Source organism: Cyrtonyx montezumae, unplaced genomic scaffold (assembly GCF_038088225.1).
Source record: "Cyrtonyx montezumae isolate F1298 unplaced genomic scaffold, pur_monq_1.0 scaffold_92, whole genome shotgun sequence".
Lineage (NCBI taxonomy): Eukaryota > Metazoa > Chordata > Aves > Galliformes > Odontophoridae > Cyrtonyx > Cyrtonyx montezumae.
In genome coordinates, this window is record NW_027072103.1 from 183,518 (window position 1) to 197,843 (window position 14,326).

Sequence of the window (14,326 nt, forward strand, 5' to 3'; positions counted from 1 at the left end):
CTCCCCATCCTCGGCTCTCAGTGATCCCATTGACTTTGAGGCCGTGCAGTCACAGCAGCCGTTCTCCTCCGCTTTATGCCAGGGCAGCGGTTCTGTGCCCCCCACGGGTGGGTGCAGGGTGGGCTGTGCTGTCCCTCGGAGCCATCTCACGCTGTGTTTGGTTGCAGGTGGCTCCATGTCTCAGCTCCAGAGCTCCTGGGACGTGCACCCACGCAGCGTGGTGTACCTCCCCGACGCAGGTAAACGCGCACCCCACGCGCAGGTGCTCCTCGTGGTTCTCTCCCTCCAAGCTCTGCGGGGTTGAACTCCTCTCTGAAGGCTCTCAGGGCGTTGTTTGTGCCCCGTTCCTATGAAGGTGTGTGTGACGCCGAGGGCTGAGAGCTCCTGAGCAGCTTTGGGCTCCGGTTGCCCCCGTGGCCGTCTCCTGTGTGTGCAAAGCTGTGCAGAGCCGCTGTCCCCTCCGAGGGGCGGGGAGGGGTCCTGGCCTCACTGGGCTGCACCCATAGCAGTCACACGGACTCACACTGAGCTTTAAACTGCAGAGCTGCGCTCTTAGTCCTTGATTATTATTTTTTTTTAACTCGCTTTTGTCCCAGACTTCGTTGTCTGATGGTGCTTTGTACAGGAAAACCCCGGCGTCAGCTGAGAGGTTTGAGAGGGCAGCGTGGAGCTGGGGGGGCAGCAGACGCTGGCGATGCTTCTTGAGGAAGCACTGTGACCTTTTCCACGCGTGTCAGTGTCAGACACGCAGTGTTCGTGCGGAGATGTCTGCTCCCTCCCGCCCCGTGGCTCACGCTCTGTGCTGGGAGCCCCGTTTCCTTCCTTCCCCGTTCACGTCCGACCCTTTGAGGCTTTTTGAGACAATGCTCATTCTCTCTGTGTTTGGGATTTTTCTGACTTACGGGAGCTGGCGTGAGCGCTGCTGCTGCTGCTTCCTGTCTGCGCACGGGGGAAATTCTGCTCGGGCTGACGGGCGGCGTGACCTCTCTCCCTGTGGTTTTGCATCTCTGGTTCAGGTGAATTTGGGCTCTTCTGAGGCTGTTTGCTGAAAACCAGATGCGAGGGAGTGGGGGGGGGGAGAAGATCGGGGTGTGGAGCGGGCTGTCGGACTGCTTGGGGTGCAGCACAGAGACGTGAGCGTGTCCTGCAGGGGGCACAGCCTGGGGGGACTGGTGCTGCTCCTGCTGGGCAGATCCCCGCGCTGTGTGTGCTCTGAGCTGGCTGGAGCCTGCTTGGTGGTGGTGTGAGGGTGCAGAGCCAGGAGGAACTCAGAAGCTTTTCTTGTCGAGTCAAATGCAAGCAAAAAAAAAAAAAAAAAGACATCCTTTATTTGCATCTGATTTGCTTTTTGTAAAGCTGTGACAGCAGCACGTAAATTCCTGCTGTCCTCTGCCCCTGCAGAGATGGAGACCATGGCTGCCAGCACGTCGCTCCCCGACCCGGCCGGAGAGTTTGACCGCAACGTGCCCCGAATCTGCGGGGTCTGTGGGGACAGAGCCACCGGCTTCCACTTCAATGCCATGACCTGCGAGGGCTGCAAGGGCTTCTTCAGGTGAGCCGAGCTCCGGGGAGAAGGAATCCCACCCTGCAGGCAGCTCGGGGCGCTGCCCTGCACCGCGTCCCCGCTCGGTCCTACTGAAGGCAGAGCCATCTGTGCTCTGCTGAGCTGCAGGTTGGTGGCTGTTGCAGAGTCTCGCTCGCCCCGATGGTGCCAACCCACTCACGTGGGAGTTCGGGTGGCTTGCACCAAGTGAGAGAGTGACTAAGTGCTGGTGAGACGAGATTAATACGGCGTGGGCCTGGCGGGGAAGAGCCTTGCTCAAGCACTGCGCGCTGCAATGGGACGGCGGGTTGCAGACACCGGAGCACATCTGAAGGGCTCTTACAGCAACAGGGCACAGGTTTTCACAGCAAAGTCATAACTGCTCCCCGTGCAGGAATTTTGGGGCCGGATAGAGGTGTTCGCATACCACAGTCTTGCAGCCTGGCCAACCTGAGCAACAGCATTTTCCTCAATTACTGCTGCTCAGTGAGCAACTCCACTCTCAGGTGGTGTTACCGCAGCCTTCCCTGTCCCCTGCGTGCCTGCAGTGGCTGTGGAGTGGCTTTTGACCTCTGAAATGGGGCTGCAGTGTGGCTGTGATGCTGCGAGCCCTCCCTGGCACTGCAGCTGCCCGTCTCTATTGCCACGCCGGTGTGACCATGTATGACATGCGGCTGCAACGGTATTTCTGAACGGACATTTTGATGATGTGAGAAGCTCTCATCTTGAGCTAGCCCTTCATGCCCCATATAAGGCCTTTATCTTCAATTTAAGGCTCTCCTTTTGCTTTGTCTTGCTTTCCAGGCGTGCTGTCCCCACACTGGGTCTTGGTTTGGTGTATTCTTTCTTGCCTAACCAGCCTTGCTTACAAGCTATGTGGAGCCAATGCATGAATTCTCGTTATCATAACATTCAGGTGCTTTCTGCCTGAAAACACCACAACACTGCCATGGGGCAAGCTGAACCCCCTGAAACTCACCCAGGAAATCTATGGATCCCTGTGCAAGCACCTGTGGTTTTTAGATCTCAGTTTGTGCTCCCTGAGAACCACTGCCAGGGACCGGTCCCTGGCGGCCGTTACCTACCCCAGAGGTCAGACTTGAGCCTGGAAGGAACAAGAGGGGTGAGGGGATAACTGGGGGTGAAGGGCTTCCCCGTCAGTCCCACCTGCTTGGGGTCGTATCTGTGTGGTTGATTCCCCAGCACGAAGTCAGGACCTGGGTTTAATGGCTCTATAAAAGGCGTTAGGAATTTACTGGCACCTCTGGGTGCTCAGACGTGCACGTATCCTGCAGCACAAACAGGCAGGAGGCGACCTTTGGCCGCTTGCTTCAAAGTCCACTGTTTATTAATGATGCCAACGGCAACAGCGGCCTTTTATTGAGCTCTGCTGTTTGCTCAGGGGCTCTTAAAATGCATCTAAGCCGGAGTGATTTATTCTGCTGCGACTTGGCTGAAGCATCCACAGTTTCGCTGGTTTATTCTGTAGATCCGGCACAATGATACCAGGCATTAATAGCAGAGCTGCTTGGAAAGGCTCTGGGTATTTCAAAACCTAACAGCTCCCCACCCATCCTGTCTGCATCACCGATCTCCAGCTCCCATCATCCTCCCCAGTTGGTCTTTGCCCTGTCCTTCATGGAAGGGGTAGCCTATTTATTTATTTTCTTCTAAAATAAGACCCCAGGACCACGAGCTGTTCGGCTTTGAACGCTCCATCTCACTGTGTTGGTCTCCTGTTGCCTGAAAGGAGGCAGCCTGAGAGCATGCTCCTTGGTTTGCATGCTGCCCGAGTTGGTGGTGATGGGTTGATGGTTGGACCAGTTGATCTCAGTGGTCTTTTCCAACCTTTACAACTCTATGCGTGGGGGAAAGGATGCTAAAATCTGGGTAATGCAGAGTCCAGGAGTGATCCCAGACCTTGCGGGGTGGGAGATGTGCACCAGGCCAAGGTGAGAATGGTTTGGATGTGCTGAGGTGGTGACTTAAGTGGTTGAAAGCGAGCAGCAGAAAGCAGGCACACCAGGCACACCAGCCTTACTCCTTAGCTTGCTTTGAGGGCTCATCCTCAAGTACAGTTCCAGCAAGAATGTTCCAAGGGATCTCTAAAAGGTCGGGTAAGGGGTGGCTGATAGCTCCCCGAAGCAAAGGATGGAGCAGGCAGGACCTGGGGGAGAAAATGTGAATGGGCCAAAGCGTTGACTCACTGTTGGTGCTGAGCTTCCCCGGGGGATGTGTAGGTGCAGTGAGGAAGAAATAAGAATTATTCACCCCCAAAGAGCAGCAGCTTTGCCCTGTTCTGTGAGTAAAGGCAGTGCCAAAATGACTCTCACCTCCCACTGGTGCTTACAGCACTGGTGACTGAAACGTGGTGCCAGAAAGGCTGCAGTGGGGTTTGGTAATGAGTAGGGCCACGTTTAGGAACGGCAGCATCTCGTGGGCTCTGTGAATGTGGGAGCTGCGCTGCTGAAATCTCACGGTTCCCATAAAAGGGTCATCACTGAGAGGCACAGCATGGCCAGGAGGGCTCTGCCCGTCCCCATGAGTTGGGTGTCCCACGGCCACGCTCCGTCCCTCCTTCTGCAGAGCCTGAGTGAACATTTTGGGAACACCCCTGGAAACTCTCTCCCCTTTTCCGCACCGTAGGGTGGACAGACCTTGGGGTGGTTGGGGTGACCCCATGGCTGCAGCCTTCCCCCCCCAGCTGCAGCCCCATTTACTGCTGCCCGTGGTCCAGGAGGGTCTGGTTGTTTTTAACATCCAGCAGCCTGCCCGGGACAGGGATCTCAATGAGCCTTGAAATGGCCGCTCCTGGGGCTGTACAAAAATACTCTGCAGCCAGACACTGTGTGCTCTGCAGAGCTGCTGATGCACGGCCGACCCCTGGGGGGGGGAAAGCGGCCGCCCAGGAACCCTCCATTGTGCCCCCCCGCCCTGGGTTCAAATGAACTGCAATTTTCATACCACAGCCATAATGTTGGCTTGTGCACGGGACAGCTCTCCCTGCCCCAGGGCCTCGTGTTCCTCTTGTCTGTGCCCTCCTTGGGCTGTGGGGCAGAGGATGCTGCTCCAGGTACCCAAAATACAAAGAGCCGTTCACTGAAACTGAGGGACTGTGGAGTGTTTGGCTCCAAATTCTGCTTCCCCCCCCCAGGCCGGACAGTGTTTGTCCTCGTTCCTGGAACAACAAAGGCCCCACTGGTGTTAGTGACAGAGCAAACACGGGGAAAAGTGATTAAACAAGGACTGGCTGCAGGGCAGGATGCAGATTTTGAGCTGCAGAAGGCAGATGTGGAGCCTCCACCATCAGCTTCTCCCTCCTTCATTTCCCTAAATGCATTTATTCATCTGCGAGGAGAGGAAAACCTCCCTGTTTACATCTCTGTTTTGAAAGCAGCCTCTAATTGCACACTGCTCGGGTCTGCAGGGATGGGTTTTGTATTTATAGCACTGTGAGCTCTATGTGCACGGCCTCGGAGCTGTTCCTGGCCTGGAGATCCCTGTCCCGTGCACACAGTTTGCCCACGGAGCTCAGGACTGTGCCCCATCCTCTCGGTGTTGCAGGAGGACTTTATCACAGCCTTATCTGCGGAGCTCCATTCGGGGGCATTCATTTCCAGGCATTGCTTTTGGTTTCTCACTGCTGTACTCGCTGTGTCCCAGTGCTGCACTCCTCCCATGTGCTTTTCTGCTGCGTTTGCCCTTCTGATCCACCCTCGCTTCGATTTCCAGCCCTGGGCTTTGCTTTCCCTCCATTCAAACTTCATTTAAAACCAGCAGTGTGCATGGAAATGCTTGCAAATCAAGATAGGCTCTGCTCAGCGGTGGGAGATGGTTGAGTACCTTTCTCCAAAGCAAAGATGTGGCCCTGCTGCAGCCACCCTCAACGGGCAGAGTCAGCTGTGCCTGAAATGTTGGTGGGCATCGCCCAGACAGACGAGCTCCGTGCCGGGGGCTGTGGCTCTGACCCTTTGTATGTGGAGGACTGAGTGCCCTGACTGTCGCAGCAGATGAACGTGGTGTGGTTTTGGGTTGTGATGTTGTGTTGTTTCTCTCGTGTCCTGCAGTGAGGTTTTTTCCTGTGCACATGCAAGCATGCACTCCAGCCAGTTATTCTAGCAAAGCCAGGCTTTAAAGGCTGGTCAGTGTTTAATAATGCTGCTTTAGCACGTGCTGCTCTGCTCTCTGGTTTCTTTGCTGCTGACAGCTCAGGTGGGGATTTCTCTACAGTTCTGCCTCCTCCTTTAGGGCCCCCACACAATCTGAAACCAGGAAGCTGTTCCGCGTTGCTGAACCCACAGTCTGTGTCCTTTTAAAAGGCAGCTTCCCCCCGCTGTCCAGTGCCCAGACCTCGAAGCTCCGACCCACACAGCTGTGGCCTTCCAAGCAGAGCCTCCCCTAGAGCCAGCAGAGCGGATGTGTCGGGTCAGAGATGTTCCCCGTGAGCTCTTCGCAGCCTTCCCCAGCGGTTTGCTGTCGGATCTGTGCATGTCCCCCTCCTCGTGCTGGAGCACCCCTCATGCAGCGAGAACAGCACTGTGTGACGCAGGGATTTTTTTTTTCCCCTCCCGTTCCTCTGCAGGAGAAGCATGAAGAGGAAAGCGATGTTCACGTGTCCGTTCAACGGGGACTGCAAAATCACCAAGGACAACCGGCGGCACTGCCAGGCGTGCCGGCTGAAGCGCTGCGTGGACATCGGCATGATGAAGGAGTGTGAGTACGCTGCGGGCGGGGGCTGAGGGCTCGGCCTCGTCCCCCAGTGCCCTTTCTCCTTCTCAATTAAAACGTCCCCATGCAAAAACCTTTACGAGGATTCAGAGAGGATGCAAAGGGCAGCGGACGGAGCGGGTAATGATTGCGAGGAGCTCATTTAATGATTGAGGCTTTGGGCTGCGGGAGGCACGCTGCCTGCGCTGGCAGCCACTGCTGGACGGAGCTCATTCATGTCCTCTCCGTGCAAAGTCATCGTCCTCCCGCGGCAGGCAGGCAGAGCTGGCCAGCCTCCCCGGAGCTCTGTGATGGGAAGCTGTGCTCGCGGAGCTGTGTTCCACCTTTTGCTCCGTGATAACTTCATTTCGGGCCCTCGTTCTCGCAGCTCGGGTCCGCCCGTCCCGCCACGTGCCCGGCAGAGACTTAAGCAAATAGAGGGAAGTAAAGCAGTTTCTAACCCAATCCAAACAGGTTAGCGTTGTCCAAATATTTATTTTCTTCAACTGTATTTATAGATAAGCAGCTCTTAAAAATAAAAGCTGCTTGGTACGTTTCCTCCTACGCACACGTGCCTTCTACACCCCGAGTCTTCAGGGGAAGACCAGCACTGCAAAACGAGCAGCTGTGAGGGGTAGAAAAGCAAGGAGTGGGTAAAGCAGCAGGTGACGCCTTCTGCTGGGTGAGCACAGGGATGGGGAAGCGAACTGGAGCCACATCCCATGCCCTGCCCTGCAGAACCAGCCGCTCCTTGCTCCCTGCAGTTGGTTGAGCACTGGAAAACACGGCACAAAGCGCAGTTTTGGTGTTCTGCCGCTTTGGCCTTCGTTGTCGCATCGGATTTCCTGGGTGGAACAGCACCATTAGGCACTTTCTGCTCCAAAACCCGGCCCTGAGCTGTCCCAGAGCAGCAAGAGAGCCGTCCTCTCTGAGGGTGTGTTTGTATTGCGGGTGTTATCTCACAATCTGACACTGAGAGGGAGAAAACGCGCTGTGCTTATTGAAAAAGAGCGCTGAAATGCCCCAGTGCTCGGGGCTGCCTTCAGCTCCGCTCCCTGCAGCTCGTTTGTGGAACCGTTGCTAACGAGGGGAATGCGTTGACTCAGTTAATTACCTGAGAAGGGACAGAAAACGCAGCGAGGGATCCGCCTGCTCGCCTCGGAGTTAACTTGTAAGCCATCCCCTTCAGCAAACGGATTCTGTATTAATGAAACCTAACTGGGGAGCCTAAAAATAGCCCTTCTGCAGCCCCTGCTGCTGGCTAAGTGAATGGGGACAAGGTGTGCTGCTGTTATTCTTAGGTGGCATCGTGGGTCTTTGAACTCTTGGGGTGGGCTCGTGTCCTCCCCGGGCTGAGGTTTCTGGCACGGGTACGGACGGGCTCAGTTTGCTCTGCTGCCATTGGGTCTGAAGCAGAAATGAGAGCAAAAGGGGATAAAGAGGAGGAGGAGGCAGATGCGGACACTCTCTGTGCCTGCATTACTTCGAGGTCTGGTGCAGGCACTCCCGTCTCCTGTCCTAAATGTGGGGTGGCTTTTAGCACTGCCCCCGGCCACGTTTGCAGGGACATCACCTCCAGGATCGATGCTGCGGTGAAGGGGCTCTCAGAGAGGTGCAAGAAGGTGGAGGCCTGGTGTGTGCTGAAATTCACACAGAGCAAAGGCTCCGTCCTGCTCACGGTCCCCGGGGAGCTGAGGACAACCACTGTCCCTACGAGGGACCAAGGAGGGGATGAGTTGCAGCCATAGGAACAGGCTGAGCCCGGGGAGCGTGTGGGAGCAGTGCGGGTCAGGGCTGGGGGCTGATCCACAGCTGCAATCTGCAAATATCTGTGGTTTTCCACCCATCTTATCTGCGTGGGGTGAAGCCCAGGGCAAGCTTACGGGACAGCGTCGGGCAGAGGCGAAAGCCACGTCGTCTGGAAATGCTTTTGGGGGCTGTTTCCCTTCGGATGGCCCGAGCAGTGCTGCAGTTATCCCATCCCACAAAACTGCCTTCTGCCATCTGCGTGGGGCTGCAGGATGGGCACCCCCCCTCCAGGGCCGCACGTTACCTGTGGGTAATTCACCTCCCTCGGCCTCGCTGCCCTCTCCTCCCTGGCTTTTATCAGCAGCGATTACAGCGCGTGCACGCAGGGCTGGGGGACACGCTTCCCCTGGGCTGCCCTGTGCTGCACGGCGTAAAGGTGTTGGTGTAAAGCAGGGAGGCAAACAGCACGGCTGCAGCACCTCCCTGCGTCCCTGCTCCCCCCGCTGCGCTGTTTTCCGGGGGACGCTGTGCTTGTCGCAGTGCTAGGGGGCTCGGTGGGAAGGTTCCAGCCGCGCTTGCAGCGTCCTGCTGCAGTCTGTCTGTCTGTGGATGGAGCGCAGGGCGTTATTTCTGAGCCTGGGAACGGTTGTGCAATGCCAGCTCGGTGCTGATGCTGGTGGTGTGAGAGGGAAGGAGCAGCAGTGGGCGCTGAGGACGGTCAGGGTGGGTGGCTGCTGTGTGCAGCATTGCTCTGTGGCCGTGTCGCCCCTCGTCCTATCCCCACCGTGTGAAGGTCCGTAGCACTGCACAGTGTTGGCAGCCACTACAAACCCCCCCCCCCCATCTCCTGATGGTGAGGGTGCTCAGCAGTGGGAGCTGGGATCTGGGGGAGGTGAAGGCACAGCTGTGAGAGCTGCATCTGATAGTGAGAAGGGGTGCAGAGTGATCCGGGGTGATTCTGGCAATGGAGCGGGGCCGCAATGCCCCGTGGGGCTCTTTGGGGACGCATCCTGCCCTGGTGAGAGCAAATTAAACACACACAGTGCTGCTCAGCCCTCAGCACTGCAAATCACTGCACGGCTTCGCTGCAGAGCTGCTGCTGCAGGGGCAGCTCTGCTTCTCCCCATCCCAAATGCCACTCCCTGGGGCTGGAAGAAGACCCTTTGTTTTTTTGGGGCTTTTTTGGTCGGATCCTCACCCGCTGGCCGCGTCCTCGTGCTGTCCATAACCTCAGCACAGCCCTCGCTGTCGGCTGTGGCTCTCCCCGCTGTCCCTGTGCTGTCTGTGCCTGCAGGGAAGCAGTGTGCAGATGTGGGCTGTGCTTCGGCTCAGGGCTCCACCGCAGCTCTGCCCGTGCCAGGAGCTGGGAGCACAGCTCCAGCTCAGCATCTGGGGAGGGAGCGGCCCTGGGATGCGATCTGGAGTTGAAGATGCAGGCTGGGGCGTGCTGGCCCCATCCGTCCTTCCGTGTGCGTGAGGTGAGCGCGGGTGAAGCCTTTTTCCCAGGAATTTTACAGAGCACATCAGCCCCGTGCTGACGTCCTCATCCACACGCTGTCACCATTTCTCCCTCCCCAGAGCTTTGGCTCTGCTGCTCCCCGTTGGCTGAGCGGTGCTGGGCTCTGCTGGGGCTTGCTCAGCACCTCCTGTTTGCAGGGGGAGCTGGAAGGGAATTGCAGTCGCATTCATCACGTTGATCTGATCTTTAAAACACCCTTCGATCCGCCCGCGGGGCTTCCTTCGGGTTCTGGACTCCTGTAGGCTCCGGCAAATCCCATCAGAGCGTTCAGCACCAACCCGAATCTCTGGAGGTGGTGTTGCAACGGATTCAGAGCAGCCCACACCACAGTCTGCCAGGCCTCAGTGCACCCAAACCCCGGCACAAATAGGGAGTGAGGGTCAGTGCATGCTCTCTTCCTCCCATCCCAACTCCTCTTCCTCGGTTTCCTCCACGCTGGGGAGGGTGAGGAGCTGCTGAGCCCTCGGCTCTGTCCCCATTCCCGGCCCCACGTGGCTCTTCCCAGTGCTGCTGCATTCCTCAGTGCTTTCCCTCCTTGTGTGCAGCACGTGGATGGATCCCGAACTTTCCTAATGGGACGGGAGATGGCAAATGCACAGTTTTGTCCGGGGCCGTCCCCTGCAGCGCTGACCGTCCTGTGCCGGTCACAGCGGTGACCTTTCAGCCTCAGCCACTCACTCAGTGCCTCCAGATCTTTAAACCCCCCTGGGGCTGTTGTGCAAGCTTCAAAACGTATTGGAAAAACGCTGTCGGCAAAGTGCAGCAGAAGGGGCCGAGAGTGCAAACGGTTCCTGGAGCCCTCTGCCTCCGTCCCCCTCTCCACCTGGTGCTGCATGAAGCCGCCTGCCATCAGATAACACACCCGGTTCTTCTGCTAATAACTGCTTCTAGGGGTAATGGCATCTCGGGAAGGGGCACTGCTATTTATAGGACCCACCCGTGCTTTGCTGATTGGGAGTGTTAACGAGCTGCTGGGTGCTCGCTGCCCCAAGAGGTCACCGCAGCTTGCTGCTGCTTTTCCAGCCCCGTGAGGCTCCTCAGGTTCATTAGGGTCTTTATAAAGGTCACAGTGAAGCCCAAACTGCCTTTGGACGCTCCCACATCCCTGAGCAATGGGAGCAGCTTTGCCTGTCGCCTTCGGACCCCACCCTTGGCTGCTGCCCACAACATAAGCGATAAATGGGTTGGAAGAGACCGCTGAGATCTATTCCAACCCATCACCACTGCGCTCATGTGTCCCCTCGGCTTTAAAACAGGCGAGATGCTGCCGGGCACCACACGGGGCTCCCTCTGTTGTCGGGAGCTGAGAGCAGCGCGGGTGAACCCACTGCCCCACGTCCCGAGATTTCTTTCACCCGAAAGCACAGAGCAAACAGTGAGGTCTGGAGCAAACCTGTGGCGGTGCTGCTGTGACCTCATTGCACCCAACAGCACCCACATGGGCCATAAATGGTGCTGTACCAGGGAGCCGTGACCCGGCAGGCAAGGACACAGCAGGCTCAATAACAGAGTGGATGCAGGATTAATGACTCCTTAGCACTGTCGCAGGGATGCTGCTGGCTGCAGCAACCTGAGTGCTTTGGTCCCGGTTTCCCAGCACCAATTTCTGACCCTCTGCTCGTTCCTTCTGTCCCTGCAGTCATCCTGACGGACGAGGAGGTGCAGAGGAAGCGTGAGATGATCCTGAAGCGCAAGGAGGAGGAAGCCCTGAAGGAGAGCCTGAAGCCCAAGCTGTCAGAGGAGCAGCAGAAGGTCATTGACACCCTCCTCGAGGCCCATCGCAAAACCTACGACCCCACGTACTCCGACTTCAGCAAATTTCGGGTACACTGGGGGCACGGCAGCCCCGATTCCCACCCCCAGCACCCGCAGCTCCGAGCACTTCACCGCTCTCATCCCAGTGAAACCCCCACGCGGATCTCTCTGCTCCCACCACCCTGCTCCCCCAGCCCCATTCCTCACTCCCTGCTGTCTCTTCCAGCCCCCTGTGAGAAGCAAGCACGGCAGCAGGACGGCCACGCACTCCTCCTCCGTCGTGTCCCAGGACTTCTCCTTGGAGGACTCCAACGACGTTTTCGGCTCCGACGCCTTCAGTGCATTCCCAGGTACCTCTGTGTGGCACTTCAGGTGCCCATGTGCCATGGGGGCTGAAGGGGAGGGGATATTTTGAAGCCTGGCCAAGGGCAAAGCGGTTGTCTCAGCTCTCCTGGGGTATGTATTTGACTCTAAGGGGCTCCTGGGGGTGTTTAGAGGGCTCCTGAGCTGAGAGCATTAAGTGCTCGGCTGCATCGGGACCACAAGCCGTGCTGCTGCTGCTCTGCCTGCAGTTAGACCTAAACTAAAAATCCCTCTGTAGAAATCCCACAGCTGGTTTGACCAACCTGCTCTTCCAGCCCTACACAGAGACCTCCCAGCACGATAGGCACTGTCCCCGCTTCGGGCTGACACCTCTCCCCATCCCTGCAACACCTCACCCACACGGAGCACCCCCTGACCACCTCCCTCCTTCCAGAGCCCATGGAGCCCCAGATGTTTTCCAACCTGGACCTCTCCGAGGAGAACGATGAGAGCCCCTCCATGAACATCGAGCTGTCCCACCTCCCCATGCTCCCACACTTGGCCGACCTGGTCAGCTACAGCATACAGAAGGTGATCGGCTTTGCCAAGATGATCCCTGGCTTCAGGTGAGACGTTGTCCCCACGCCGGGTGGTTTTCTGCTCTCAGGGATTCAGTCCCACCCATCTCAGTCATTTTGCTCCACTTCACCCTCAGGGCTCTGTCCCCTTCCCGGCTCTGTTCCTACCGTCCTGTTTTCCCTCCCTCTCCCTTCCTGGGGTCATTGCTCTTTAATCTTTAGCTGGATTCACCCCAGCCATGAAAACAAAACGCCTGAGCTCCCGAGAAAGGTGCTCAGGGCCACGTGAGCGCTGCCCACCCTGCTTGTGTGGTCCTGAGATGTGGTCCAGGGGGAGAAGCTGGATCGTGCCTCTGGTTGTGGACGTGGCCTTCTTCCCATCTGCAGGGATCTGACCGCAGAGGACCAGATCGCCCTGCTGAAATCCAGCGCCATTGAGGTGATCATGCTGCGCTCCAACCAGTCCTTCACGATGGAGGACATGTCGTGGACCTGCGGAAGCAACGACTTCAAGTACAAAGTCAGCGATGTGACCCAAGGTAAAGGTGCTGCCAGGCATCCCTCTGCTAAAGGACAGCACCTCAGCCTGAAATTCGGGTGTAATAAGACCATGCTGAGTAGACTGCAGATATTCAGGTGGGTCTTAAAGCTCTCCCAGCACTGGGAAGAGCCTCAGAGTAACCACACGATGCTGAGATCCTGGGTGCAAGGGCAGAGATCCCCCAGCAGGTCCCAAGAGAACCAGGCAGAGCAAACAGCACGCTGGGAACGGGCACGGGGCCGCTGAGGGCAGGGATGAGATCTTGCAGCGAGCTGTGGGCACACAAAAGGGGTTCGTGGTGTTTCTGCACGACACGGCGCCGTGTGGGAGTGACAAGAGGCAAACTGCCTGTAGGTTAATTGTCCTTCTAAAATCATCTCTGTAATCTCCTGCCTTAAAGATGCTGCTGGGGAGGAGAGTGCAATTGAAAGAAATGATGTTTTTAAAGCTGTCAGAAATCGTCCTCTGGCATCCTGGCGCTCTCTGCTGCACTGAGGGAGGAGGTGCTGAGCTCCGTGCTCACCCCTCAGCTGCAGATCGGAGGTCTCATCCCGCTGCTAACAGCCCCTCTCTGTCCCCAGCCGGCCACAGCATGGACCTGCTCGAGCCGCTCGTGAAGTTCCAGGTGGGCTTGAAGAAGCTGAACCTTCACGAAGAAGAGCACGTGCTCCTCATGGCCATCTGCATCCTGTCCCCAGGTAGGAGGGCGCCCGCCCCCGGGCTCCCCAAACCCCGTGTTTTAGTGGTGGTCACGGTGGCGATGGGCTGACGGTTGGACTCGCTGACCCCCACGGGACGATCTGATGCTCCCACCCCACGTCACGGTGTTCCCTAGATCGCCCCGGCGTGCAGGACACCTCCCTGGTGGAGTCCATCCAGGACCGCCTGTCGGACATCCTGCAGACCTACATCCGCTGCAGGCACCCGGGGCCCAGCAGCCGCCTCCTCTACGCCAAGATGATCCAGAAGCTGGCCGACCTGCGCAGCCTCAACGAGGAGTACTCCAAGCAGTACCGCTGCCTCTCCCTGCAGCCCGAGCACAGCATGCAGCTCACGCCGCTGGTGCTCGAGGTCTTCGGCAACGAGATCTCCTGACTGCAGCCGCGGGTTTCAGCACCCACGTGGAAAGGGATAAGTCAGCCTGGCCCCCTGGAGGCAGCGAGGAGAGGGCTGTGACCGTGGGAGGAGGTTGTACATAGTTTGGTTTCACACTACTGCAGGTCCTGCTTTGTTTTCTCGGCCACGGTGGCTGAGGTTTGCTCTCTGCAGACCCAGATCTGTGCATTCCCCCCCTCCGTGAGTGGTTTTTACACTCATCTGCAAGAGCTGACTTATCCCTTTATGGACGTTTTGAGGCTGGGCTGCCCTGAGCCATTTCTGTGACCAGAAACGGGGGCTGCTGGGCAGGAGAAGCTCAGCTTTTTCAGATCCATGGCGCTGGGGAACCATCAGTGGCATCTTTTGAAGCTGAGGGACCCCCGCGCTCACCCCCAGTTTGGGAAAGGTGATGCCGATGGAATTGCACACCCCAAATCCCTGCAGGAAAATATCGGGGATGCTCCTCCGAGCCCCACGGACACTGGTGGGAGGCCAGAGAGGGGAAACACACCCAGCAGCATCCAGCTGGGCTG

The 14,326-nt window shown here is 57.6% G+C and overlaps 1 protein-coding gene across 1 annotated transcript; it reads left to right on the top strand.

The window, feature by feature from the left end:
* The first annotated feature begins 205 nt into the window (after window positions 1-205).
* Window positions 206-14,111, top strand: VDR (vitamin D receptor). The gene is made up of 9 exons (XM_065754668.1): window positions 206-239; window positions 1,402-1,552; window positions 6,126-6,256; window positions 11,158-11,342; window positions 11,500-11,623; window positions 12,031-12,202; window positions 12,542-12,693; window positions 13,277-13,393; window positions 13,531-14,111. Exons 2-9 carry the CDS (start codon window positions 1,404-1,406, stop codon window positions 13,788-13,790), a joined length of 1,290 nt encoding a protein of 429 aa, XP_065610740.1. The 5' UTR covers window positions 206-239; window positions 1,402-1,403; the 3' UTR covers window positions 13,791-14,111.
* The last annotated feature ends 215 nt before the right edge of the window (window positions 14,112-14,326 follow it).

What these genes read in the sequence shown, in the direction of transcription:
- VDR (XM_065754668.1), top strand. Translation starts at nt 1,404, where the DNA reads ATGGAGACCATGGCTGCCAGCACGTCGCTCCCCGACCCGGCCGGAGAG. An exon ending in CATCGGCATGATGAAGGAGT is followed by an intron (nt 6,257 to 11,157) that starts GTGAGTACGCTG and finishes CTGTCCCTGCAG; the next exon opens with TCATCCTGACGGACGAGGAG. An exon ending in CATCTGCATCCTGTCCCCAG is followed by an intron (nt 13,394 to 13,530) that starts GTAGGAGGGCGC and finishes GGTGTTCCCTAG; the next exon opens with ATCGCCCCGGCGTGCAGGAC.